Here is a 27,723-nt window from a genome sequence, read left to right as displayed (position 1 = left end):
TTTGGTGTAGCGCTGTTCTGGTGATGGGGAGCTGGCGGCGGAGCAACCCCCATGGATCCTGTCCCCTCCCGGAGGATCACCGGACAAGGTAAGGTGATCGTCCGTTAGGGGAGGGGGTGGGGGTGTTGTGTGTTGTGTGCGTGCATGGGGGTGTCCGTGTGAGTATGTAGAGGGGGTGTGTGAGTGCGTGTATGCATGCGGGGGGTGTGTTGTGTGTCTGGAAAATGTGTGCGGGTCGGTCTGTTTGCATGTCTGTTTGTATGTGTGCGGGTATGTGTTTTAGTGTATGTGTGCATGTAGGGGAGTGTGTATGTTGATGTTGGGGGTGGGTAGGGGGGTGTGTATGTTGATGTTGGGGGTAGGGTTGGGTAGGGAGGACAGGGGTGTGGAGGGAGTACTCAGGGGTGGGGAAGGGGGGTGGGGGAGACCCCTATCAGTGCCAGGGAAGGAATTCCCTGGCACTGATAGTGCCCACCGCCATGGATTTCGTTGCAGTTCCAAACCACCCGAAATCCATGGCGGTATGCAGGGTCCTGATACCGCCGGTGGTCAGGTGACGGTCGCCGGACTGGAGACTGAAGTCTCCAGCCCAGCGGTCGTCACCGCCCTGGCGGTCAAAGTGGAGTTACCGCCATGGTCATAATTCCATTTTTGTTTCCGCCGGCCTGTTGGCGGTATTACCGCCATTTCTCCCCCACCCGCCAGGGTCATAATGAAGGCCCAAGTGTTTCAAGTGTGGTAGTTCTAAACATTTGTCCAATACCCCCAATTGCTTTGCACAAAATGCAGCGGTTCAAAGATGTGATAAAAAGGGACATTATGCCGGGGTGTTTAAAAACAACAAAGTACAAGAGGTGGAGGAATATGACCAAAAAGCCATCTGACAAGTGTCTCTACCATATGAAACATTTATAAAGGTTGATGGGGAAGTTGATAGTGGGCAGGTCAGAATTCTGGAATGTGTAATGACCATAGGTGGAAAAGAATTGGTATTACATATTGACTCAGCATCTCCATTTATTCTTATCAGGGTCAAGAATTGGGAAATAGTCTATGGGAAGCATGGTATAAAACTGTTGCTTCCAGATATTAAACCAGAAGGATATGGAGGAGCAACTATAAATTTGATTGGATATGCTGTCAACTTTAAGGGGAGAGAGGTGCTTGGCAGTTCATGTGGCCAGGTGTGATGACAATCTTTTGGGACACCAAAGAGACTTGGAGATCATACTAAATCCAGATTTGAAAGAACAGGTTCTTTTAGTCGTCATGGAGGAAGGCTGTTCACCTGTGATCCAAGAATTTCAGGATGTGTTCAGGGATGAGCTGGATCTTCTTAAAAACTTCTGTAACAAGATCATCCTCGAGAAACTGCTAAGCCTATGGAGCACAAGATGAGAAGAGCACCTAACTTGATGTAAAAACCACTTCAGATGGAAATTGACAAGTTGTTGTCTATGGGAGTGAGAGAGGAGATTGCGTCCTCAGAGTGTCTGGTCCCAATTGTTTTCATTCCCAAGCATAGTGGAAATAAGATCAGAATGTGCATAGGCTTAAGGGACCCAAACAAAAATATCTGGGTGGACCGCCAGCCTCTGCCCAATATAGCGGAAGCATTGTCCCTGCTCATAGATACTAGCATGTTCAGTCTGATGGATCTTCCTGCCACCTATCATCAGGTGCAATTACATGAGGATTCAAAGGCACCAAGATCTTTTTTGAGATCGCTGGGGGCTTTCAGATTTGTGAAGCTACCTTTTGGGTTGGCCTCGGCTGCAGTATGTTTTCAAAGACTTATGAAAAGGGTACTTAAGGGGATTGATTCTGTGATGTTTCTCCAGGATGACATCTTGATATAAGGGAAGGACACTCAGAGTCATGATCTTGTGCTGCAGCAAGTGTTGGCAAGACTCAGAAACAGTGGCCTCACACTTAAGAGAGAAAAATGTAGGTTTGGGGTCAGTTATGTTTCTCATTAGGTCACACTGAGGAGTGGGATAAGTCCTAAGTTGGGATGGTAAAATCCATTTTAGATGCATCCCATTCCCGTCAACAAGGATTAAGCCAGATAGTTCATGCGCCTTGCAGAGTATTACACCAGTTTTATTTCCAATTTTGCCAGTGTGATTCAACCGATTAGGCTATTCCTTAAGAAGGGGGCAAATTGTGACTGGTCTGAAGATTGAGTCAGAGCATTTGGTATGGTTAAAGAAAGCATAGCCAAAACGCCTTTTGACATCTTCAAGGAGACCTATCTTACAACCGATGAGAGTATGAAGGATCTTGGTGCTGTGTTATCTCAGGTGGTGGATGGATAGGAGGGAGCCTTTGCCTAGCGCGCTCTATGAGGTGCAGAGGAAAGATACTCAGTCATTGAATGTGAGGCTTTGGCCAGTGTATAGGCTCTGCATCAATTCAAGTTTTTCTTCTGGGGCCTACCATCTGTCCTAAGAATGGACCACAAGCCTTTAGTTCAGCTATTGGGGTTTAGGAATATTGATAATACCACAGCTCAATTACCATGTTGAATACATGCCAGGAGCTAGGAACTTACGGGTGGATTGTTTGTCCAGGGTACCAGTGAAAAGAGACTGTGGGCTGGATGTGGTTTATCACCAGATCAGGTGAGTCAAGGAGACAGCCATAAATAAAACTGAGTGGGAGGTTGAAGCCGAGAAGGATGGCATGAGGAAGCAGGTCATTCAGTATGTGGTGACAGAGTGGCCTGATCTTAAGAATAATTCAAACCATTCTGGGGAGTCAGTGATGAGTTATGGATTCTCAAAGGGGAGTTGTATTGAGGGGAGTGTATAATTCCACTGTCTGGCTTGTGGAGAGAAATTGTTAACCAGACACACAAGGGGCATCTGGGTAAAAATCTAAGTCAAGAGTAAGAGAATGTTATTGGTGGCCTGGGGTGGACAGGCAAGTTGAAGATGTGGTTTAAGAGTGTTTACAATGTGCTGGGAGTGATAAAGCCAGATCGGTTAAGAGTGTTCCTTTGTCTCCTGTTGAGGATCCGTCTGAACCCTGGCGTAAGTTAGGGCTTGACATTGTGAGCCTGTTTGAATTGTTATCTTTAGCTGAGAGATTTGTATTGGTCCTGGTAGACTACACCTCCAAGTGGATTGCAGCAAGCTGTGTGAATTCAGTTACAAATAGGCATGTAATTGAGTGTTTTTACGTGAAGTGTTTGCTTGTGAGGGTGTGCCTAAGACCATAAAAACAGATAATGGAGTATAATTTGCATATCTTGAAATGAGAAAGTTCATAGATGACCTTGCCATTAAACACCACCGCACGGCTTTCTATTCTCCCGAGGCAAATGAATTGGTCGAAGGCATGAACTGTTGGGCAAGGCTTGAGCTAAGACTGTTGTGGTGAATGGAGTCCCTTTGAGAGTGCTACTCCAGGAAAAACTCTGGTCATATCGTATTACGCCCAATGTAGTTACCTAGATATCTCCTTTTATGTCCTTAAAGGGCATGTTAGCGGGCAGTAGTTGAATCCTTCTAGGTTGGATTTCAGGAAACAAGCACAGAAAATTGACTTCCAGGCTATCATACTTAACCAGCAGAATTAGAAGAGACAATTCGATGACAGACATGGGGTACATGGTCATGAGTGGAGTGTGGTAGATATGGTATTCATAAAGAATACAGTTTGGTCTCCAAAAGGAAAATCTAAATTCCTGGTCTGAAACACATAATTCAAGTCTACAAATTTTGTGGTGGAGGATGATGGAGTGGTGTGGAGTATGTCTTGTTTGGCGAGGAATTCAGCAAGGACTACGGCTGATGAGGGCTGTGGTGGAGGAAATGATGAGAGTGATGATAAGGTTGATGATCATGAGGAGAGTGAGAATATGGGTGGTGAATCACATCAAAGTGAAGTCAGTGGTAGACCATATCAAACTGGTATTCTCTGCAGTCATCATCCTAACAAGAGGCCTAAACATCTGGATGACTACATTCAACTTAATATGTTATTTTCATGATCTACAGAGTTTATGGGTTAAGTGCTAAATGTACCTTTGTTACTTTGCTACATGAATTACAGTCTTCTGTAATTACAGAGTACTTATATTACTGTGATTTTTCCTGTTATGAATTATCTTTCTATAGTTAGATGTACAAATATTCTGATACGTTATTGTTGCATTTATCACTTATGCTTTGTTCTATAGCTGCAGCGTATTTACATTACCATGATTTGTCCTCTGATTATTTCTTCCTTCTATAGTTAGGGTACAGTTATTTTCCTATATTTTATTGTTGCGTTTATCACTTGTGTATACTGTTATTAATTTAATAATAATTCAAGTTTGGTTTTGTACAAATTATCATTTCTGTTTTATGTGTGAAAAAGGGATATGTGTTTTAATCTATCCACTGCTGGGTAGAACCATGACGCTCAGGTATTCCACGTGATGCCTTGAGCCTTCCATGGTTACAGTGGAATGGAATGGTGGGAGGTTGGAGGCTGGTTGTTGAGGAGTGAAGACAGATTGAAGCAGGGCTTAACATGCTGGTGGAATAAAAGAAGACTCAAACTTGTGGATATGTCCAGAGTACTTCTTAACACAGCCTTTTGCTAAATGGAAAAAATCCTGGTAAAGCACGGGCTACCAAGCAACTTAAGGTTTGACAATGACCCTGCTTTCCAACGGGAAATTGCTGTGATAAATGGAGCATCAAGGCACCGGAAATCAAAGCATCATATCAGATTGGCCATGGACAAATCAAATGAGGAGCAGACTGCCAGAGAGTAGTAGGCAACGTACTAGTTCCTTTGCTAGTATGAGGTTCCCCCGAGCATGTCCACTCAGTGATCTCATGTACTGCCTTGACGGGCCTTTTTGTTACTAGGGCCATATCGTTTCTAGCAGCATTCTCACTTATGCTAGCACTTTTAGCAGGAGCTGCTGAGTTTTAAAGACACTCATCCAAACAAACCAGCTGTAAATGGCACAATCTTTGAGCATACAAGGGGATGACTAAGCTACTAAATAACTTTTTATTTCAAATCCTTGTATTGAATGAAACGTTGTCAATAATCGATAAACAGTACATAGACCATCATATAAGCAGGTTATATAGTTTTAAAAAGATGGAAGTTGCACCTGTGGTGCATCAATACATTAGTATGCATTAGATTTGAACTTATGTTGTCACAGTAATAAGGCCCCATAGGAATAGACTAGGGTATTTGTATCATTATTATCATCAAAAAATCTTTATTTGGTTTATATTAAACCAAAAAAGCATACATGTAGAACAAAAAGAACATTTACGCAATAAACAAACAGCAGTGGTTCCTCAGTGGGAGCAAGGGAGCGTCGCCCCCACACTGCTGTGCAGAAAGCATCCAAACTAAACTGATAATAAAAATGATTTTATTGCTTTTATATTTTTGATGTTTTTGGTGAGCAAATGGAGTGCGATGGGCAGGACCGGGCCAGTGAATCACTGCTGCCAATGATTGGCAGCAGTGAGGAGTGGCCACTTCATTTTAAAGTGTGCATGTCGGTTTGGCCGGCTACCTTGTTATAGCCAAACCAACATGCGCAATTCAAATCTCACCAACCCGGCTGTCTTGGAGCACAGGTACAGCCTTACAGTGCCTGGGGATGGCCCGCTCCAGCCAATCAAGATGCTTTTTTCATGCTGCTTAACAGCATGAAAACAGCATCTTGATTGGATGCAGAAGTTGGCTGTGGGCTTCACGCTCGGAGGACGTGCTGCAGACCATCAGTAAGGTAAGTTTTTTTTATATTTAAATTACTATGTATGTGTAATTATATTATTGTGTTGTGTTGTGTGCAGTGTTATGTGTGTGTGTGTTTTTTCCCTCCGTTGTAATTTGCTTATTACTTATTAGAATGCGTCCATATTCAAACACAAAAAAATGGATTTGAATAAAGGATCCCATATGTAAAAACAGGTCAGTGAACCAATGTCCTTGTGATGATTTAATTATAGTACACAGATAAAAATACCAAACATTGGCAATTAATTCATCCTCTTTGCTTTCACTTCTCTTATTATGGTGAGGCTAAGATGCAATTTAAATAAACAAATTTTAATTACAATAATGAAAAATACAGTAAAACAAATCCGCCAATACTAGAACTAGAAAAATTATAATAAAAAACTCAGTATCTTCAGAGATAGAACTTTAAGTGTCCGAGTGCATTTTAAAATGTGAACAAAAGTCCAGTGTTGCAAGTGGAGAGTTGTTATGTGGAGTGTCTTACAGTACAGTTGAGGAGAGTGTTGTAAAGTCTATTGTCATAGACTGGAGTAATGTAGATTGGAATCAAGTGGAGTAGAGTGTTTTAGCGTATTGCACAGTGTAGTAAAGTGTTATATAGTGTAGTGGCATGGTGTCTCATATAGTGAAGTCAAGATTCATAGACTGGAGCAGCAAATTGTAAAGTAGAATGGTATGTTGAACTGTAAAGTAGAGTGTGATAGACTATCATAAAGTGGAATAGAGTGTCTAGAGTGGAATAGGGTGAAATAGAGTGTCACAGAGTGGAATATCTGCAAGTGGAGTGTTGTAGAGTATAGTGGAGGAGAGTTTTATAGAGTGGACTGCTGTGCCATATAGTGAACTGGCGTATCATAGAGAGGAGTTGAGTGGTGTGTCATTGAGTGACATACAATGTAGCACAGTGGATGGGCATAGAGTGGAGTAGAGTGGCATAGAGTGTACTACAGTGTTGTAGAGTGAGTTACATGCAGTGGAGTATAGTGTCAGACAGTGGAGAGGAGTATACTACAGTGGTGTAGAGTGGGTTAAAGTATAGTAGAGTGGAATATAGTGGAGTGGAGTACACTGGAGTGGGGTAGTGTAGAGTGGCGTAAAGTGTCATTGAGTGAAAGGACACATTGTAGACTATAATGATGTGGAGTGCATTAGGGTGGAGTGGTGTAGCATACAGTCAGGTAAAGTGTCATAAATTGGAGTACTGTGTTGTACAGTAGAGTGTAGTGTAGAGGTTGCTGTACAGTATTGGAATGTGATGGAGACTACAGTAGAGTAGAGTGGCATAAGTCTAGTTGATTTTTGTAGAGTGGAGTAGTGTAAGTACAGAACAGTGTTGTAAAGTGTGGTATAATGAATTGGCTTACAGTACAATGATATTGAGCGGCGTAGAGTGCAGTGGCAAATAGTAAGGTAGGGGAGTAGAGTGGAGTACTGTGTTAGACTACTGTCACAGTGCCCTTTCCTCTGGATCTGCACGCTGCTGAACAAAAGGCCCACCTCCCGGCGTAACCAACTCAGAAAGCTATTATAGCACAGAGTTATGATGAAGCCAGATGAATTAGGGTAGGGAACTGCAGGGAGAGAGATCTGAAAAGAAAAGGTTAGAACATATATGCATATACTCATTCATAACAGTATAACTCACCAATAGACTCTTGAATAAAGTCATTTCCGTGATATCAGATTGAGACCATTTGTGAATTGGGCGTAGCCCCTTCCTTGAATCATGGAACAAGAACAAACTGCAACCTCTGAACCTAGAGTTGACAAGAGCCTTGGACTATGGACATACTCTGAATATCAATCATGTAACAACTATACATTTATAAACATAAACGTTTGATCTCAGCCTAGAAATTCTCAAAGACTTAAATATGTATCTCACATATTATGCTTCTTAAAAAACAATGAAACTATAATTTGCTTATCTCCGATACGTTTTCACATTTACTACCTAGGCCTGAAAGTTTTACTCATTGAACTTGAAGTGCTTTGTTCGTTGGGCAGAAGCACCTCGCTTGTTATTCATGAAGCGCTTTGATCATCATACATGAAGCGCTTTGTATGCCAGAGAGTGCTTTTACTTGCTTTGTCTGAAGCGCTAAGTTCATTATGCTAAGGGGCACTTTACTCATGTGGCCTGAAGATCTTTGATTGCCGTGCCAAGGGCGCTTTACTCATGTGGACTGAAGCGCTTTGATTGCCGTGCCAAGGGCACTTTACTCATGTGGACTGAATTGCTTTGATTGCCATATTTACCAATCAAGGCAGGGCTATGCATAGTGGCCTTGCGTTTCTTTGGAAATCTGACTTAATTGAGTACTACATTGCCCATTCAACACCATGAGTGATGCCAGGGTACCACAATGCAATAATATAGCTAGGCCTTAGTTATATTTTGGACCATCGTATACTGTGATAACTTTGCAGTATACTGTAGTACATGGGGATGGCAAGCCAGTATATAATTAGGTAATGGCTGTTTTTAGAGACTGAGAAGTTATCCATACTGTCTTTACTACACGTTTACTGTGTTTAGTGTTGGGAATTTAGGCATAGGTAAGCGGTAGGTCCCTACCTATTGCCACTTTTGTGAGCTGGTAATAGAGAAATTTATTCATTTTTTAATACATTTTTAAATATGTTTATGGCCATGTTCCACAGTAGTTTCACAAATTTTGGGAAATTCGGCTGAAGTACTGCAGTGACAGATATCACTAAGTTTAAACACTCTGCAACTTTAAAAATATTTACATTTGAGATGTCATCAGTGATCATAGAACATGTCATGTGTGAGGTCAAAAGCAGTGAATGGCGGGGGGCACAAGGTATAGTCAGTGCTGCTATTACTGGTGAATGTCTTTTTTAGTTCAAACCATTAAGGTGTTACTGAAAGATTCATTTAACTATAACATTACTTTAACCTTTGTTTTTTCAGCAAATTTCTAAGTTTTTTTTATTAGAAAACAGATATTTTTATCACACCTAACTATAATGTTACTTTAACTTTTGTTTTTTTCAGTGCATTTCTATGTTTTTTAAAGTAAATTAATTAATTATTTTTGTGAATGTATTTATGGGAGAATGACTGTATGAAATATGTTGTGTTTTGGCATTATTTCAGTAAAATATTTTTTTATTATAGCAAAATAGCATATGGTTGATATTTTGCAAACTTATTTGTAAAATGTGATTAAATAGATAAATATTTAATAGAAATGATCTATTTGTTCAGTTATTGTAACTCTGATAACAACAGATGTCACTAGCAGTAGGTGTCAATGCTCTTGTTAGAGGATCCCAAGAAGCTCGCTGGAGACTTGCTGGATCGTAAACTTCTAAATTTTGTCGTCATCTTTTCTATATGGTTCTTTATCATGTTTTCAGTTACTATTTAATGCTGATTTGTAATAGTGTAGTGAATGAAAGGTGGTTGTATTTTCCTTTATGTTTTATTTTTAAAAGTGATAGTAGTCAGGAGATGCTTGTGGGAGCCAGACACACTATCTCCTACGTGGACTCGGAGGAGGCTGTACTTTGTTTGGCTCTCGCTAAGCACTCGCAAGATCGTATATTTAGAATTAAGTCATTTACAGTGTTTTACTGTCATTTCCAACACAATAGACAATCAGACATGTTTTTTAAGGTAGAAAAATAAATTATGTACGGTTCTAAAAAAGATAGAAGGTAAGTATTTTTTTCTAATAGTCTTGCAAGATACTCACAAGAGATCCAGGAGAGGAAGTACACCCTAAGGAAGGATTCTAATTGGTTAATATAGATGTCTTTATTTGGAACAAGAAGATTCCATCCTTTTGGCTTCATTTCACTCCCAGGCATTTGTGAGAGTACACATATATGTCTTGCTCTCCTTTCCTGTGTGATTTTGAACAGAAAGATGTCTTCATCCGATTCAGCCAGGAGATTCTGTACCTGTTGAGCCACCTCAGCCACCCAGGGAATCCTTGGTGTGGCATATTTTCCAAATAAGGCCAGGTGCCAAGAAGGTTTCAGCAAAGTATGTCACCTGTAAACATTGCAACAATAAGTTTAGCCAGGGGCGTAAAAAAAAACAATATAGTATGAGTATCACAGGGATGTGGAGGCACCTGAAGTCTATGCATCTGCAAAGGTTTGCACGGGGAGAGTTGGCTCGTGCTACAGAGTTAGACAACCCTAGAGGGGCTTCAACATGATTTTCTCCATGACATACTGTTGACAGGAGGACAATAGCCATGCTTTTTTTAATAAAGTGCTATTTTGCTGCTTGTGCAAGCAGATTCTGTTTTTTCATCAGAGACAAGCAGGTCTGCCCAGGAAAAGCTTGATCAGGAGCACAAGGGCCCTCCTGAGCAGTCCTTTTTTAAATCTTTTTTTAGAGTTTTTCTTCTTTTTGTTTTTAAGGTAATACTATTGGTGTTTGTTTAGCAGCTCAGGTTGTGTGTCTGTTGTTGTAGCCTTTTAAAAAAGGTTTTGAAAAACAAAACATATTAACAATGTTTGAAAACACAAAAACACCTGTTTTTAGAACTAACCTCTAGTTTTATTATCTATGTTGTTTCCACTGTTTTCCTTTTTTAACCCCTTCTCAAAATCTCTTGTGAGACTCTTGTGAGAGCCAGGGAGGCAATCCCTTGAGTTCAGTCCAAGGGGGTAGTGTTTCCTGGTTTAGTCTTGAGAGCCTCTCTTGAGTCTCTTACCAAAATGTAATACCATCTCATAGAAAAGCACATACTGTTTATCAAGTGACTGTGCACCATACACACAGCAGTTTTTTCACAACTTAACTTACATTTCCAACTGCCAAAAACCTACCAATTACAGTGATAATTGTTTCTCTCCTCACATAACTTCACATAGCTCCGGAAGCTTAGTTATTCTTCTAAGCACTCCTCTTGTGACTGAGCTCTCCATACAGTACCATGTTTTGCCTCTGGATGTTGGGACACAGCTTCATCTACTGGGCTAGAGAACACACCATTAGTTGGGGTATTGACAAGACTCATGGATTTCCTAACTTGGACATGACTTCAATTGGTCCTGGAGATATGAAGTGGGATCAATTGTTATCAATGGCTGAGAGCCTTTTGGATTGTTAGCACCCAGATCTAATGATACTGCACTTTGGTGGAAATGACCTAGGCACAAACACAGGTGTTGCGCTTGATATGCCAATGAAGGAGACCTTTTCACAACTGATGTCTCTCTTTCTTCAAACTGCCTTTGTATATTCTAATATATTTCAAAGGTACAAATGGCAATGATCAAAAAAGGTTTGTCTTAAGTTTGAGAAATCCTGGAAGCATTTAAATAAAACAGTTTCTGCATTTTTGGTGACCATAGCATGGGCTCTATATTTCACAACAGCAGCTGGTTTGATATGCCAGGTGTCTATAGGTGAGATGGAGTGCACTTCACAGCAGAAGGGAACAGGAGTTTCCGTTATAACATGAAAGAATGCATCCAGTTCAATCTGTAACTGAACATTACACACGAGAAGCACAAAGGCTGTTGTCAGAATCACCTTTTTGCAACATTATAATCATTATTACATTGTAAAAATCCCTTTTTTTGGGGGGATACACCCATGAGACTCTTGTGAGAGCGGGAGCACAGAAACGCCTGCTCTTACTCGTATATTTGTCCAGTTTGTGTAAGAGTCTTGCAGGCTCAAAGATTCAAACTATATTTAATGCATAATAGCTCTCTATCATGTAGTGTGAGTATTGGATTGTGAAACCACCCAAGTCTCTACACTGTAAAGTTTCTCTTGAGAAAGATTTTTTGTACCCCACTACTTTTTTTTTTAATTCAATCCCTCGAGAGTCTCACAAGATTGTAAGTTTTTTGGGGAAAAATTTACACTTTCCTTCATTAAAGTACCTATGCCTCATTGTCCCCACTAGTAGAGTGTGGGGAGAAAGCGGTCTTTCAACTAATACTTCTCACACTATAACAGCAGTACATAGCAGGTTATGAGTTCTTCATTAACACCTAGACCTACATGTGTGTATAGTAGGGTGTCTGGAGAAACAGTCTCTCCAGTAACAGCTAGCATCAAGATTTTGTGTACCCCACTGCTTTTTTTAATGTGCCTGTGAGAGTCCTATGAGATCTTACATTTTTTTGGAAGGAAGAATTTACACTTTTCTTTATTACAGTCCTTATACCTTATAGTCCTCATTAGTAGGGTGTGGCAAGATAGTAGACTCTCCAATGAGGCCTTTTATCAGGTTGACAGCAGTGCATATAAAGAGACACTGCAATCTCACTGGCACCTCTCCGCTGTCGAACAACTATGTGTAGTAGAGCATTGGGAGAGAATGGCTTCTCAGTGACACCTTGCATGAAGATAACCATTATGTAGAACAGGGTGTAAAGAGACACTGCCTCTCCACTCACACCTTTTCCTAGGCTCCACTAGTATGTGTAATGGGGTGGGGAAGATATTCATCTCACATGTAAGATCTCACTATTCCATAGCAGGTACTGGACTCTCTACTGAGACCTCTCCCCAAAGAAATACACATATGTATAATAATGACAGTTACAAAAAGTAGGCTGTGAGGAAGAACTGCAGTGCAGTACAGTGTGGGGGGAAACTGGCCCTCATCTGTGACCCATCTATTGGATGATGGTTGTCCAGATGTGAAATGGGATGTACCTATCTGGCTACAGGCCTGTTCAGAACAACAGATGTGCAATTAAGGTATAGAGATGAAATTATCTCCATTCAGAGTAGTCTCTCCTGCATAACAACTATAGAGACTATAGTATGGAAACACACTACCCTGTCAGCTGACACATCTGCCTAGAGTAATATATGTGGTAAGCAAGCCCTATAACCACCCAACCCTGGCCCACAAACAGCCTTTGCCCATGCGCAGCAGGGGTTTGGCCGCAGTGCCTGCAGCCAACCCCCTTTAACCACACCAACCCCATGCCACACACAGTCTTTGACAGTTTGCAGCAGGGGTTGGCCACCGGGTATAGCCTGTGACCAATTCCCTGTACCCACCCAACCTGCGACATGCACAGCTTTTGCCTGTGTGCGGCGGGGTTCGCCACAGGGCCTGCCCCGTTCAACCCCCCTAAAGCTCCATACCCGATGCAATGCGTGGCGAAGGGATTTGGAGCTTAAAGGGGGCAACATTAAATATATATATTTAGGGGGCCCCAAGTGCCCCCTCGAGCCCTTTGGACCACCACATCCCTGGGACTACCTAGGAAAATGTGTTGGGGGCCAAGCAAACCCCCCCTCAGGCTCCAGGGACCCCCATCTCCCCGGGGCAACATTAAATAGATATATGGTGGGCCACAGGGACCCCCCAGGCCCTAAGGACCACCACCTCCCCAGGGCTACATATTAAAGAAACTTAGGGGGGGACGCAAAGACTCCCCAGGTGCCAGGTTCCACCACCTCCCTGGTAAAACATTTTTTAAATATATGGCGGGCACACGGACCCCCTGAACCCAGGGGACCACCACCTCCCTGGGCTACATTTTAAAATAATATGGGGGGCGCACAGACCCGCCACTCCCCCTGGGCCCTAGGGACCACCACCTTCCTGAAGCTATCTTTAAAATATTTATAGGGGGGACAGCAAGCACTCTCCCAGACCCTGGAGACCACCATTTCCCTGAGACCAAATACTTTTTTTTAAAAAGGGAAGGGGGGGCCATGTGGCATAAATCCCTATGCTTTCGGCCCTAGGGACCCCATTCCCAGAGGCACAGCCACATGTTACTGGGTGCCCAGGGCACCCAATGTAAAGTTATGGAAACTGGGGGGGAAGCCTTAAGGCCCCCAATGTCCCACCGGCTCCCTTCTCCTGCAGGAGCCGGCAGTGCTCTTGCATGCAGGGAGCTGCTACAAATAGCAGCTCCCTGCGTGCAGGAGCAATGTTTTCATCTCTTTTCCTGCCCACGGCGGGCAAGGAAAGATATGAAAACTCTGCTTTCAGCAAACAGGTGCATTTTTAAAGCTCCCACTTGCTGAAAGCAGACTGTTTGCTTTTGCCTGGCAGGAGCTGTCAGTTCCCTCCAAGCAAAAGCAAACAGCTACCACCCAAGGGTGGGCACCTTGGGAGGTAGCAGGAGCTAGCTCTGGGGTGTGGCAGTCTTCAGGGCAAGGTATGACTCTAAGAAGGGGGTTGTGCAGCCCCCCTCCATGTTTTGACCCGGAGAGGTGGTGGTCCTCAAGGCCTAGGGTCCCCCCTCTGTCATTCATTTTGTAACCCCAGGAAGGTGGCAGTCCTTGGGGCCAGAGTATTCACAGGACCCCCCATTTATTTTTTATATATGCTGCCCCGGGGAGTTGGTGGTCCTGGGACATGGGGGTGCTGCACGGGCCCCTGCATACATTCTTAACATAGCCTAAGGGAGTTGTTGGAGGAATCCGGGATCTGGGGTTTCGGCAAGACCCCCACTTACAGTTATATAATATGTTGCCCCATGAATGGTCCCCAGAGCGTGGGGGCGCATCTCCCCACACATGTATTTTAAATAAATATAGCTCCTTGGACGTAGTGGTCCTGGTGGGTGGGGGGTCAGCTGGACCCCCATTACATTATTTAATATCTATCACTGGGGAGGTGGTGGTACCTGAAGTGCGGGGACCATGCAGTCCCCGCATATGTTTTGATCATAGCTTTGAGGAGGCACAGCTCCCTGGGGATACTAAGAGTCCTAGGAGGGGGGCACTGTGTGCTCCCCCATTGTTAGCCAGCAATGCCCCTAGGACCTTGCCCACCAGAGGGTCAAAGCATTTAGTAGTACGGAAGTCCCTGTTTTTTTTTTTCATCACAGCGAAATCCACAGATTCAGCAGCGGATTTCTATTTGATTAAAAAAAAAAATGCTTTTTAGCCTTGGGGTGTCCCAGGGAGATCCCTGCAACAAGTCTAGGGGGCTAGGGTATACAGACATACTTTTTTACTTTTGTATGGGAGCAGAAGTCGAGTCCCAAAATGGCTGCCAACACTTCTTGCTTGAAGTGTTGACAGCCAATCATTTCTCAGCAGGAGATCTCCCTGGATCCACGCTATATATACAAATTTCTTTGCTCTTTAATATCTCAAAAACTAGTGAACAGATTTACACCATGTCAAAAGCATGATCTGTGGACTGAAAACTACCTTTTTGTCAAATTTTGTGTAATTCCGTCCAGCAGTTCGGGCTGCATTCGTGTCTAAAGAGTCTATAGAAATTAACATGGGAAACACACTTTTTTTTTACACCTCCCCCCTTTTTCTCAGCCTCCGCTTGATGGATCATCCTGAAACTTTCCATGCACAAGACTCAACTTGATACTTTTTGCTGGGGAATTTCATGAAGATTCATCAAACTGTACCAAAAATATAGGCAAGTCAAAAAATGCTTTTTATATGGAAACTGAGGGGGTTATTATGAACACTGCGGGATTTCACGCTGTGTTCTTGCTGGCGGTCTAAACACAGACCGTTGAAGACCCCGCTGGCCCAATAAAGAACATTCCGCTGGGCCGGCGGGCAGAAACAGTGTTTCCGCCAACCGGCCCAGTGGAATTGTGGGCCTGGACATTGCCGACGGCTCCATGTCAGTGTCGCAGTGCGGCAGGTGCAGCAGCAACTGTCGCGCATTTCACTGCCCATAAATCGGGCAGTGAGATGCGCGACGGGGCTGTGCACGGGGGCCCCTGGGCACCCCTTCCTGCAGCCTTTTCCTGGCAGGGGAATCCGCAGGGAAAGGCTGGGGGAACACAGGTTCTTTATCTGGTGGGCAGCTCTGCTTCTAGCGCTGCCCTGTCGGATAAGGAACTCCGCCATCATCAGGCTGCCTGGCAGCGGTAGCCTGGCGGTAGTGGAGTTCTGCCTGTGGCTGTCTCCCTGTGAATAATATATGGCAGTCCAGACCGCCATGCCGGTGGCGGTAATTTCCGCCGCTGCTGGCATGGCAGTCTGGACCGCCATGGCAGTCTGGACCGCTTTGTTCACAATGACCCCCTAAGTCCTAACAATAACTTCCTACTGGGGACTTCCAGCAGGTTTTATATATATGTATACATACAGAGCAATGCTTTTTGACCATCGTAGTCTTGATCACATGACCGAGGTGGCCATCACGTTTCTTATATATACCAACATTAAAAAAGAAAGGGAAAACATACTTCATAAAAAAATTTGTTGACAAAAACAAAAAGAAAAATGAACATAAATTGCATGCAAACACATTTAACAAACCACTTTACTCCCATTAAGTCTGTTAACCAACAAAACACCATCTAATAGGCTAGAGATAGCGTAACCTCTCATTCATAGTATAATATGAGTCCTGGAGATCTCGTGGAGATCTCGTGCTGACAACATTTCAACTAGGTGGTGCTGGCAGCCATTTTGGGGCTTCAGCCGAGTCCCAAAAGCAAACATATAAAAAGGAAAGGGGTCCGGGTAGGAACACCCTAACCCCCGAGCCTTGGTGCTTGGGTACCCTCTCAGATCCTGCCAGGGCAAGAAAGCATTTTTTTTTTTTTTTTTGGAAAGATTTGCATCTGTAGCAGTGAGTATTTGCAAATCCGCCAAAACTTTTCTAAAACCCGAAGTGCATCATCCTGAGCTTGTTCTTAATTTAGCCCACGGGTGGGCCAGGTTCTGGGGTAATGCACATATAAAAAAATAAAGGAGGGGTTGCATAGGGCCTCTCTCCTAGGACTCATTTGAGCCCCTGGGACCTCCATCTCCCGGAGCTTTAAAGTGCTATTGAGGGGGGCCACACAGACCCTCCTTCTTTGGGCTTGTGGGGGCCCTGGGGACCACCACAACAAAGTGATTGATGGAATGCATGAATTAATCTCAGCCAATGGTAATTACTCATGGATGCATCCCAGTCTATCATTATTTTCCATACCATGCCACCTCAATTCGGAACCAGCCATATTTAAATCAATCTTGACCCTGCTCCAAATAGGAGCAGCCAAGCCCAAAATAGCATGCCAGGTCCTTCAGGAACCAGAACACAAGCAACCCAAGACTGGGTTTGCCCTTATTAACACTCATCAGTGAGGTATAGCTTGGTTCCTTTGGCACCTTTGTCATGTGTTGGTTTTGTACATGCTTTGAAAAAGTTTTGATCTTTAAGGAGGTTTTCTAGAGTGGAGACCTGTGTGTCTTTCTTGTCATTTCACTAGAGGTTTAAGTCTCCAAGAAAAATGGTGCATGGGTGTAGTATGAGTATATTGTGATTGTTTCCATTACCTGTTCAGTGAAAAGCTGGTTGTCGCCTGAAAGGTGGTCGATTAATCAAACTTTAACAATTGATTTGCTTTCTGTGCTGATTTATTCACCCATGTTTCCACATGGGGACAATTTATCCACAGGGAAATGATTAAAGTGTAGGGAGCTACATTGCTTGGCTCTAGTCTTGCTGCCTTGTCGCTGTGGTTAGTCTGGTTGTTTGATGGTACAGTCAGGGTTGTAAGAATATCCTTAGTGGGCTGAATGATATATTCAACCACGTTTCTGTCAGGAATAATGTCAAGCTCAAAACAAATGATTCCCTTGGCTATTTTAGTAGCAGGTTTGACTGCAGACCCTCAGTTATGTAACATGCACTTCAGTGTTGTCATATCGAAACCACCCTCATCGCCGCCACTGACGACATCAGAACCATACTGGACAACAGTGAAACCACGGGCCTCATCCTCCTGGACTTCTCAGCCGCATTCGGCACCGTCTGCCACCACACCCTACGATCACGCCTCAGCAATGCAGGAATCTGGGACAGAGCCCTAGACTGGGTCACCTCCTTTCTCACCGGCAGAACCCAGAAAGTCCGCCTCCCCCCCATTCCACTCGGAGGCCACTGAAATCATCTGCGGCGTACCCCAGGGTTTGTCCCTCAGCCTGACCCTCTTCAACATCTACATGGCCCGCTTGCTAACATCGCACCCTACAACCTCAACATCATCTCATATGCCGACGACACCCAGCTGATCCTCTCCCTCACCAAGGACTCCACCAAGACAAACCTTCACGAAGGAATGAAGGCCATCGCCGAATGGATTAAGAGCAGCTACCTCAAACTCAATTCTGACAAGATGGAAGTCCTCATCTTTGGCTCCACCCTCTCCGCATGGGATGAGTCTGAGTGGCCTGCCACTCTTGGTGCCGCTCTGACTCCCACCGACCACGCACGCAAGCTAGGATTCATCTTGGACTCGTCATTATCCATGACCCAGCAAGTCAACGCCATCTCCTCCTCCTGCTTCAACACCCTCTGCATGCTCTGAAAGATCTACAAATGGACAACCACCAAAAGCAGAAGAACAGTCACCCAAGCCCTCGTGAGCAGCAAAGTGGACTGCAGCAATGCCCTCTATGCAGGAACCACGACCAAACTCCAGAAGAGGCTGCAACTCATCCAGAACGCCTCCGCACGCCTCATCCTGGGCACCCCCGCCACTAGCACATCACAGACCACCTGAGAAACCTGCACTGGCTCCTAGTTAACAAGAGAATAACCTTCAAACTACTAGGCCACGCTCACAAAGTACTGCACAATACCGGACCAGAATACCTCAACAGACGGCTCTCCTTCTACACCCGACCCTGCATCCCTGCTCCGCCGACCTCGCCCTCGCAACCGTCCCACACGTCTGCAGAACTACAACCGGCGGTAGTTCTTTCTCGCACCTCACCGCCAAAACGTGGAACACTCTTCCCACCCACCTGCGCCAGACCAAAAACCTCCTTACCTTCAGGAAACTTCTCAAGACCTGGCTGTTCGAATAGTAGCAGCACCTCCCCTCTCCCCTCCTCAGCGCCTTGAGACCCTCACTTGTGAGTAGTGCGCTTTACAAATTCCTGATTGATTGATTGATCGTTACTAGAGGTTATTTGCATGGTCAAGGGTGAAAGGAATTGTAATCAAGTTTACTAGGTTTACATATTGGTCTTTGAAATGTGTTCTATATATGTTGGTGTAAATCCTGGTCAGTGTGTCAAAGGCCAGTCAGTGGCCTGGAAGATTTTTTGTTATATCTGCACCAGGACTGAAGTCCTTCCTGGTTAGTTGATTAAGTGAGCTCGTTAGATAGCTGGTAACATTAGAGACTTGTATGGCTGGCCAGGGCTACATGGTAGAACGTGTGTATGAAGAGATATTCATCATTGCTAGGTGAATGCTTCTGTAGTGCGTGTGTCTTACAGTCTTGCATGGTTATTGAGGCTGCAGGTATGTTAGTAATGATGATTTTTAGTTCCTGCCGAAGATTGTCAATTTTGTGTTCCAGCCAATGGAAATGGTTGAGCCACAGTGAGATATGTTCACGTGTTAACTTTGGGTGGGACCCAGGGGGAGCCTCCTCAGACTGCTATCAGCCACTCTCTATGCGGTATGGCTCTAAGTATGTGAGCTTTAGCCTTTCTGGTACTCTATGTGGGTGTATTCTGTTTCGAGGGTGTAGGTCTAATGGGTGTCTGGTAGCCTGCTTTGTGCATTTTTTGTTTACTTGTTGACTGTCTTGTTGCTTAAGTTGGTTATGTTCTCATGTGAGGATGAATGGTTGGTGGGGGTAAGATTGTCTTTGTTCATGTAGGGGTACAGTGGAGGGGGCTCTGACCACTCGAGTGATGAATGGCTGTGGGGATTCCATATTATGTGTCTGACAGAGCCTGGAGTGCTACCATCCTGCTGTGACTTGGTCGTGGGTTGTGTAGGTTCAGGTTGGAGACCTATTCAGGTGAGCTAGAGATAAATTATATTGCTTATCTTCTAATTCCACTATGGATTTGTGAGTTTTTGTCTGTGTGAGTCTCTGTATTGTTTCCTCCTGACATAGACCTCAGATAGGGGTGGCCATGGTGTTGTGAGTATCCCCATACCTGATATAGGAGGCAAGACAAGTCTTGCATTTTTTTATGCAGTTTTTTTAGGAGGTAGTTGTAATGGTGGTGAGTCGGGTAGTATGTTGTGAGGGTGAAAGTTGTCTGGGTTCTGGTGGAGTTGAAGGGAATTGTTGGAAGTGTCCCGTAGGCTCTCATTATCCTAATGAGACTACTGGATTTTGAGCAACAAGATCGGCCACGGTGTGGGGGACTGAGTCTAACCCACGGTGAATGACACTTGTCACTCTAATGCTGGGTTTTGCTCCGGCTAACTAGCAGTGCCTCATCTCTCCCAAATGGAAGAGACAATTGGGCAGCTGAGCGCACGACATCTTTGTACTTCTCAGGGAAGTCGTGGTCACTCAGGTCACAACCGGTTCTCTCATACACAGTACGGTCTCATATATAAATGACAAAGGCAGTTTAAGTTTTAAAGATTGTTTTAATAAAACGACTGCATTTGGGATAGCAAAGCGTGAGCTGCAATAACCAGAACTATACAACACAGTAAGATTGAAATAGTAACAATGAGAGTGAAGCGCAAGAATAAGGCTATCATAGTGCTGCTAGATTATTTTCTCTCTAAGTTATATTTCGAGCACAGCATGTTAAGCACTAAGCCTGCCTTTCAGGTTCCCCCGGGAGGACATCAACCTTCATACCTGACCAAAGGCCTGTAATCTGCATCAGCATCTGCAACGGGGCATTCAGCATCTAGTTGTGGGTCCCTGGCTGGAATCTCCCTCTTGACGTGTACTAGGACTAAGAAGTGTTTTTATAACTAACACGCAGATGTTCTAAGAAAATGTCTCTACGTAAGGATGTGTATTTTCTACGAATACTGGATACTAAACTTTACCACGTTTACCGGCAATGTACCAGACTGTAGCCTTGACTAAAGCACAGGGCGATCAAGAATGCATTGTTTGAGAACACAGTGCTGGACTTCAGCTAAACATTGTGATAGAAGAAAATAAAACAAGACTGCAAAACTGGTTATTGCAAAATAACAGTGCGAAGCTGAATAAAATACATCTAGGGCAAAGTGCTCAGCAGCCTAGTATGTTAAACTAACGCGCATGAAGCTATATTAAAATTGGCTACACTATAGAAGGTGATTTACTAGAAGATGCAGGTGAGTACCTATAGCTAGCAATAAGACCAAAATCACACACAAGGTCCAGTTAAGGTCTCAATAAATGAATCCTTGCTCAACTCTTGGTAGCTTGGCTGCGAGTAGACAATCATAACTTAATAGACAGCTGTGTAAATTATTTAAAAACACTAATACATTAAATAAATAAAACACAAAACACAATAAAAATCTCACACCAATTTATACAGATAGCTTATATTTTTATGAGCAGAATGACACAGAAATGACAAAAATCCAATGTAGGGAACAGGAGATATGAATGTTTAAAGAATAAAGTAAATCTAATGCTTAGAAGCAAATAGCGTTCAAAGGGTTAAAAATGGTTGCACTAGACTGGAACAGAGTCAAGAGTTATATCTGCCCGCGATGTAACACTTTTAAACTTAATTTTAGAAGCGTTTCTTGATGCAGAAATGTGGTCAACAGCAGCAGCCAAGGGTTCAGAAGCTCTGGTGTGCCTTTTGGGCTCTGAGACTACAACTCCAACAATGCACCTTGTCAGTCCAAGAAAAATCAAGGTGAAGCTTGTCCCTGTTGTTGATGTTGCAAGTACCCCTTCCAGCACCTTTCTACATGTTGCTGATCAGGGAGTCCACAACTTATCCTTTAGGACAGACAAAGTTCTTTTGTTTTGAAGCCTCATGAGTGCAGCACATGCAGTCCCCATGAGTGCAGTCCTCTCTTGTGCAGTCCAAGGGTCCTGCAGGGCAGTCCTTCTCCAGTTGTTCCTTTTGGGTCTTTAGGGGTCCACAGCACAAATCCAAGGTTTCAGAATCTCTAAATTACTCCTTGGGAAGTTGGGACTACAATTCACGCAATGCACCTATCCAAATCCTTAAATGTCCACTGAACACTGTCCAGCTAGGTTCTTCTAGCAGAAGTTGATACAGGTGACTCTTGGTAGCACCTTTATACCTGTTGCTTACAGGGAGTCCACTCTTGAATCCTTTGTAAGCCAGGCAAATTCCTCTTTGGGCTGAAGACCAAAGTGTGCAGCAGATGCAGTCCTTAAGAGTGCATTCCTCTTTTGTTCCGTCTGTGTTCTCCTACTTGTAGTTTCAAGGCAGGGATCTGAGTTGCTGGTCAGGTCTCCCATTTTTATCCTTGCTTCTGTTGGGACTAAAGGGGGGGAATCCCTGACCAATGGGGTAAAGGGTGCCACCCTTAGGTGTGACCACTTCCTCCAATGCGTGGATATTTCAGTCCCAGAAAACATTGTTTTCTAACAATCCAAAATGGAGAAAATCTCTCTTGGGGGTTAACGTCTAGCTAACCCAACCTACTGGTGTGGCTAGCTTTCCTTAACACTTTTAGCCCCTCTTTTAATTTAATTACTAGGACTCCCATCTGGCTGGGGTGCATGAAATGGAGGAGGTTTGGTTTCTGACCCAACTGTCTTTCCTTCCTTTGAAGAGTGGTTTGGCCACCCAGCCCCCTTCCTGCTCTGCCTTCTGTTGCTACAGCTCTTCTCCCACCAGATGGTTCCTTTGTCTCAGCTCAGGCCACTTCATCCCTCACTAAGGTAGATTGGATCAGCCTGCCAAATGCTGGCCAATCAGGAAAGACTTCTACAGGGCTGATTTTAGGTAACTTTAGAAAAGAGTCTTGAATGATAGGTTTAGCTCACTCTTTCATTAATTTAAAATAAAGCCTTCTCATGTTAGCCTATGGAGCTAATGCACTACAATGGGGGAATATGATATTGGCAGTTTTCCCCTCACCAGGGCTTGTAAAACATCTTTTATAATATACCTGCTTATAGTTACGAGGCACCCTACCCCTTGGGCACCTAGGGGAGACCTTAGGGGTGATTTATAAGTAAAAATAAGGTAGTTTGAGGCCTTGGGAGTACTTTTAATTCCAAAGTTGAATTTGCATACATATAATTTTAACTTAAAAGCAGCCTTCAAAGCAGGGATCACTTTTAAGATGACAGCAGTCCACACAGCAGTGCACACTTAAGTGCATTAAATCTGCTGGGCCTCTAAACCTACATGCCCTACCATATACTAGGGACTTATAGGTAGATTGTCAGCACCAATTGTAATTATGCCTTATTACTATGTACCTTTTAACCAGTGTGTGCTTTTTATTTTATCAAAGATCTGACCTAATATCTTTAGATTCAGGTCTGAAGATAGTACTATATTAACATTATTGTATATTGATATTTTTGCCTCAGCCCAGAAAAAGGGGGAGGGTGCAAATTATAGTTTGTGCCCATGGGGTATTTTGCTGGGGCTCGCAGCTTCTAGAAGTACGCTAAGTGACACTCTCCACCGGGTTATGCAGCATGTGTAAAAAAAGAGGATAGATTTTAGTGCTGCTTCGCTCACACAAAATACTCTGTCAGAGATAAGTGTTTCAGGGAGGTCTTTTAGTAGTTTATGCTTGAAATTCTTAGCCTTCTTCGACAGGTTATGGGGAGGGTAAATTGGGTGGGTAAATTATTTGTGTGATGGTAAACCAATCAAATGACAGTGGATTTGCAAATCTGCAGCCAGGTTCACAAATCTGCATTTTTTAAACTAAATTAAAAAATGGCTCCTCCATGAAGTTAGAATACAAATCTACGTAGCTCCATGAATTAAGTCCAGATAGCTCTAACTCTTTCAACATTTAAAGCCCACTGGACACATTTTCATAACACTGATTCCTTGAAAGTGAATTAAATGATTACACCAAAACAAATAACAGTTTTTGAGTAATTGAATTGCAGCTATGGAGTAACTGTGTTTAGCTGTTTTTTTGTAAAGGAGAGCAAAGAATCTTGTGAGAGTAAAAATGGGAAATGACACTTTTTGGCCCCATATTAATTCCCTCCTATCCTGACAGATCTGCATGAAAATTGCCATGCCAAAACCAAAATTAAATTAGCTTTTTTTTTTTTTTTAAATCAATTTTTGATTTGGCAGATTGATCAAACAGTGTCAAAGTTATTAAGAAAATAATATACAACTTTTCAATGGCAACTCTGACCTAAACATAACTAGATACTGGATAAACAACTGGATATCGACAGTATGTGTATATGTATATATATATATACTTATATATATATATATACATACACACACACACACCACACATATATATATATAAAAACACCCAGCTGATGATAGTGTCTTAGATTATGTGCAGTGGGGTTGGTCACCTGTGGTGGCTTGAATATGGCCTGGTCATAGGCCAGGCCCTGTGGTCACCTCTCATTATGCAGATTTTGAAGCATAAAGCATACAAACATTTTTCCCTCTTCTATTCTGTAATGTGAAAGTGATTGGTGAGAAATTGTACACTAGAAGAGAGTATAAACCTTGTACAATTTGCTGGATGAGGGTGCTCTAGGGGTTCAATGATCATGTTCTTTTGATGAGGTACTGTCAAGCTCCGATTGTCTTAGTCTATTTGTTATTCTAAATTTGTCTATTGAGCAATAAGAAGAGCAATGTTAATATTCCTGGAAATAATCTGTGCGTTCTGCTTTGTTTTACAGTATTTTTGGATGTTGCTCTTCGTCTTTCTCATCGAATTGGTAGCTGGTGTTCTTGCATATGTTTATTATCAAAAGGTAAGTTCCATGTTGTGCATTATCACATTTCTTTCATTCAGAGCTGGTATTTTAGGTTTGACGGCAGACAAGTGTGATGCATTGCAAAGATGTTTGTAGAGCCTGTGGGGACTTTCCCAGAGGTCAATTACAGGGTGAGGGTGTTGAACAATATGTGGGGAATTTACATGTACTAGCAGCATCATGTAAATTCAAAGATTTACATGTTGAAATAATAAGATCAATCGATCAACAGAATGAGTATTCTTAAAATCGAGGAGAAGCTGCTATGTATAAACAAGCCTACCTTAGAAAAAGCAATAACCATAGCAAAGAAAATGGAGGATGCTTCAACATATTTATCAGTTTTGAAGTCAGAAAACAAGACTACATCACCAATTGATTGTTGTAAGCCAGATTCACGAGCAATGTATGCTATTATGCAAAGGAATAACAAGTCAAAGAGCTTCACTAGTATCTCAAAAGGAAACGCATAGCGGATTTTTCACGAGTTTACAAAGCTATAGTAGAAGAAAGTAAAATAATGATTGGAGGAAAAAAAAAAGGTAGGATCATCCAAATGATCCAAGAAACATCATCAAATGATGATGAAGTTTTGGTTGTAGAAGAATCTGACATCAGTCACGAGGACATATCAAATGGGAGAACACTATGGCCCTCATTACAACCCTAGCGGTCAGTGTTAAAGCGGCGGTAATACCGCCAGCAGGCCAGCGGTTAAAAGAGTCACGACCATGGCGGAAACCGCCAACATAGACAGCCACTTTAACACTCCGACCGCCATGGCGGTAGAAACAAACACCGCAGCGGTAACCATCAACAGACATGCAGAACACAATGTACCGCCCACTGTATTACCTTTTCCGAGCGGTACCAACGCCATCAAAAGCACGGCGGAAACAGGACTTGGAACGGAAACCACTCACCTCTCGACACCCAATGAGGAACCAGGATGCCATGGAGCCCGAGTTACAGGTCCTGCCCATGTTGGTCTACCTCCTCTTGTATCAGGAGCAGCAAAGACGCTGGCAATGCCCACAGTGAGTACTGCATCTAGCACACAGGAGAGGGGGGGGGGGAGAAAGAGAGAGTGACACACACACACGCAATACGCAACACCCCCACCCTCAACCACAACAACATACACACAAATACATGCAGCAACATTACATTTACACCCCGTCACCCCCTGGAAGAACGCAAGGACAAAATGAAATGATTGTAATGAGTGTAATCATCGAAAAATCAGCTAGGCCAACATAACTTTAAATCATCAGTATATACAAATATGTACAGAAACTACACAAATCCGGATAGTGTTCCAATCATTGTGCGTGGACCAGTGGTCCCAAAATGCACACATGGTACCTGACTCAAAATGGAGAGAACACTGCTGGGGCATCAGATCGAAAATAAACAGGAACCTGAGGGGGAGGGGGGCACCTCAGCTGGATGAACGGACGACACCACTGCTCCACGAGGGGGCTCTATGCCCACAGTTTGGTCTTGGGGAGTGCAAAGCCACAGTCTCTCAAGTTTCTCAAGTGGGTGGGTTGCCCACTGATTGGTCCTGGGGAGTGCAAAGCCACAGTCTCTCAAGTGGTTGGTTTGCCCACTGATTGGTCCTGGGGAGTGTAAAGCCACAATCTCTCAAGTGGGTGGTTTGCCCACTGATTGGTCCTGGGGAGTGCAAGACCATAGTCTCTCTAGTGGATGCTTTTCTCCACTGGTTCTGGAGGGGGCTTGGTGCCCAGAGTGCTTCATCCTGCCAAGGACTGGGGTTGTGGATGTTTTTCTCCACTGGTTCTGGAGGGGGCTTGGTGCCCAGAGTGCTTCACATGTAGTGTGGCAGGTCCCATTTCCTCACCTGGGTGTGTGCCACGAGATTGCCTGGGAACAGGTAGCATGATACTCCATGGAGGCAGAGACACACTCCACCCTGCTGCGACTTTGCCTGCCACCTGCTGGTACAAACAGTGCTGGGTGTCGTGCCTCATGTACGCTGTGCAGGGTCCAGGACATCTCCTGCAGCCTCGGACGGCTGTCCACTGGTAATGTTAGCCATGTCGGCTGTGGTGGCACTGTCTGAGCACGTCGCGGGGCTGGTGGCGGTGGTTGCGGCGGTGTCTGTGGCGGAGATGCTGCCGGTGGTGAATGTATCAGCACCTGTGGAGGGAGACAGCAGGACGTCCCCTGTTTTTCCCAACGGCATGTGGCCACCATCTTCACCTTGGCAGGTGGCGGAATGGGCTGATCCTTTGCCTCTCTAGGTGGCATACTGGCAGCCCTGATGGGTGCCCCCTGCGATGTGACCGGACTCGCTGAGACCACTGCGCTGGAGGATTTGGTGGCTGTGGTGCTGGGCTGGGACCTGGACATCCTGGCCCTAGGGGAAGGACGGGGGGAGGTGTAGGGAAGAGGTCAATATTAGCCAGGAAAAGTTTATTAGACACACTGGGACGGGAAGATAGAGGGGGTTTTGGAGTGGAGGAAGAGGTAGTGGTTGTAGGAGGTGTACGTCTGCTGAATTTGGGTGAAGGTGCATGGGCCGGAGGCTGTTGTGAGGTGGATGGCTGTTGGGTAGGTGTTTGCCTGCGTTTGTGTACTTTGGGGGGAGGACTCACAAACACACTGGGAGAGGACATAGGGGACGTGTGCATGGTAGTGGAGGTGGTGAGTGCACATGAGTGGCGTGTGGTGATGGGCGTGCTGGTAATGGAGGTAGTGGCTGAGGATGTAGTGCATGCAGGTGTGAGTGGAGACGAGACTGGGAGGGAGGAGGAGAACATGGAGGAAGGGGACACAGTGGAGGCAGTGGATGATGGTGTGGCTGCATGGGGATGGTGCTTGTGTGAGTGCCTGTGGGATGTGTGGTGCTTTGTTTGCCATGTCCACTCTTGTGTGTTGATGAGGGTGCATGCTGGTCTGAAGGTGTGCTTGGGATAGGCTGAGTTAGAGGGGATTGGGTCTGGGTAGTGGAGGGGGGAGGCTGGACACAGGGACAATGGCTGCCATCAGTGTTGAGGGCAGAGCCTGAAATGGTCTTTGTTGGGCCGCCACGCCAGAATGAATGCCCTCCAGGTATGCATTTGGTTGCTGCAAATGCCTCTCGACACCCTGGATGGCATTTAAAATGGTTGATTGCCCAACAGTGAGGGATCTCAGGAGGTCAATAGCCTCCTCACAGAGGGCAGCAGGGCTAATTGGGGCAGGGCCTGAGGTGCCTGGGGCGAAGGAGATGCCCACCCTCCTGGGTGAGCGGGCACGGGAAACTCTACGAGGGGCTGCTGGGAGGGCGGTGCTAGTAGAGGGAGCTGTTGCGGTGGGCACAGAGGTGCCCGCCACCGCAAGGGAGCTCCCATCAGA

The 27,723-nt window shown here is 44.3% G+C and overlaps 1 protein-coding gene across 1 annotated transcript in view; it reads left to right on the top strand.

The window, feature by feature from the left end:
- The window catches only part of LOC138287710 (tetraspanin-11-like), a 1,278,137-nt gene that overhangs the window by 611,976 nt on the left and 638,438 nt on the right, over window positions 1–27,723 (top strand). Inside the window, exon 4 of the mRNA XM_069228392.1 lies at window positions 24,283–24,357. Coding sequence (XP_069084493.1) covers window positions 24,283–24,357 — 75 coding nt within the window. The remainder of the gene's footprint in view (window positions 1–24,282; window positions 24,358–27,723) is intronic.

The sequence above is a fragment of the Pleurodeles waltl genome, chromosome 4_1 (genome assembly GCF_031143425.1).
Source record: "Pleurodeles waltl isolate 20211129_DDA chromosome 4_1, aPleWal1.hap1.20221129, whole genome shotgun sequence".
Taxonomy (NCBI): Eukaryota; Metazoa; Chordata; class Amphibia; order Caudata; family Salamandridae; genus Pleurodeles; species Pleurodeles waltl.
The sequence above is the reverse complement of the archived record's forward strand: the minus strand, read 5'-3'. Positions and strand labels throughout refer to the sequence as shown.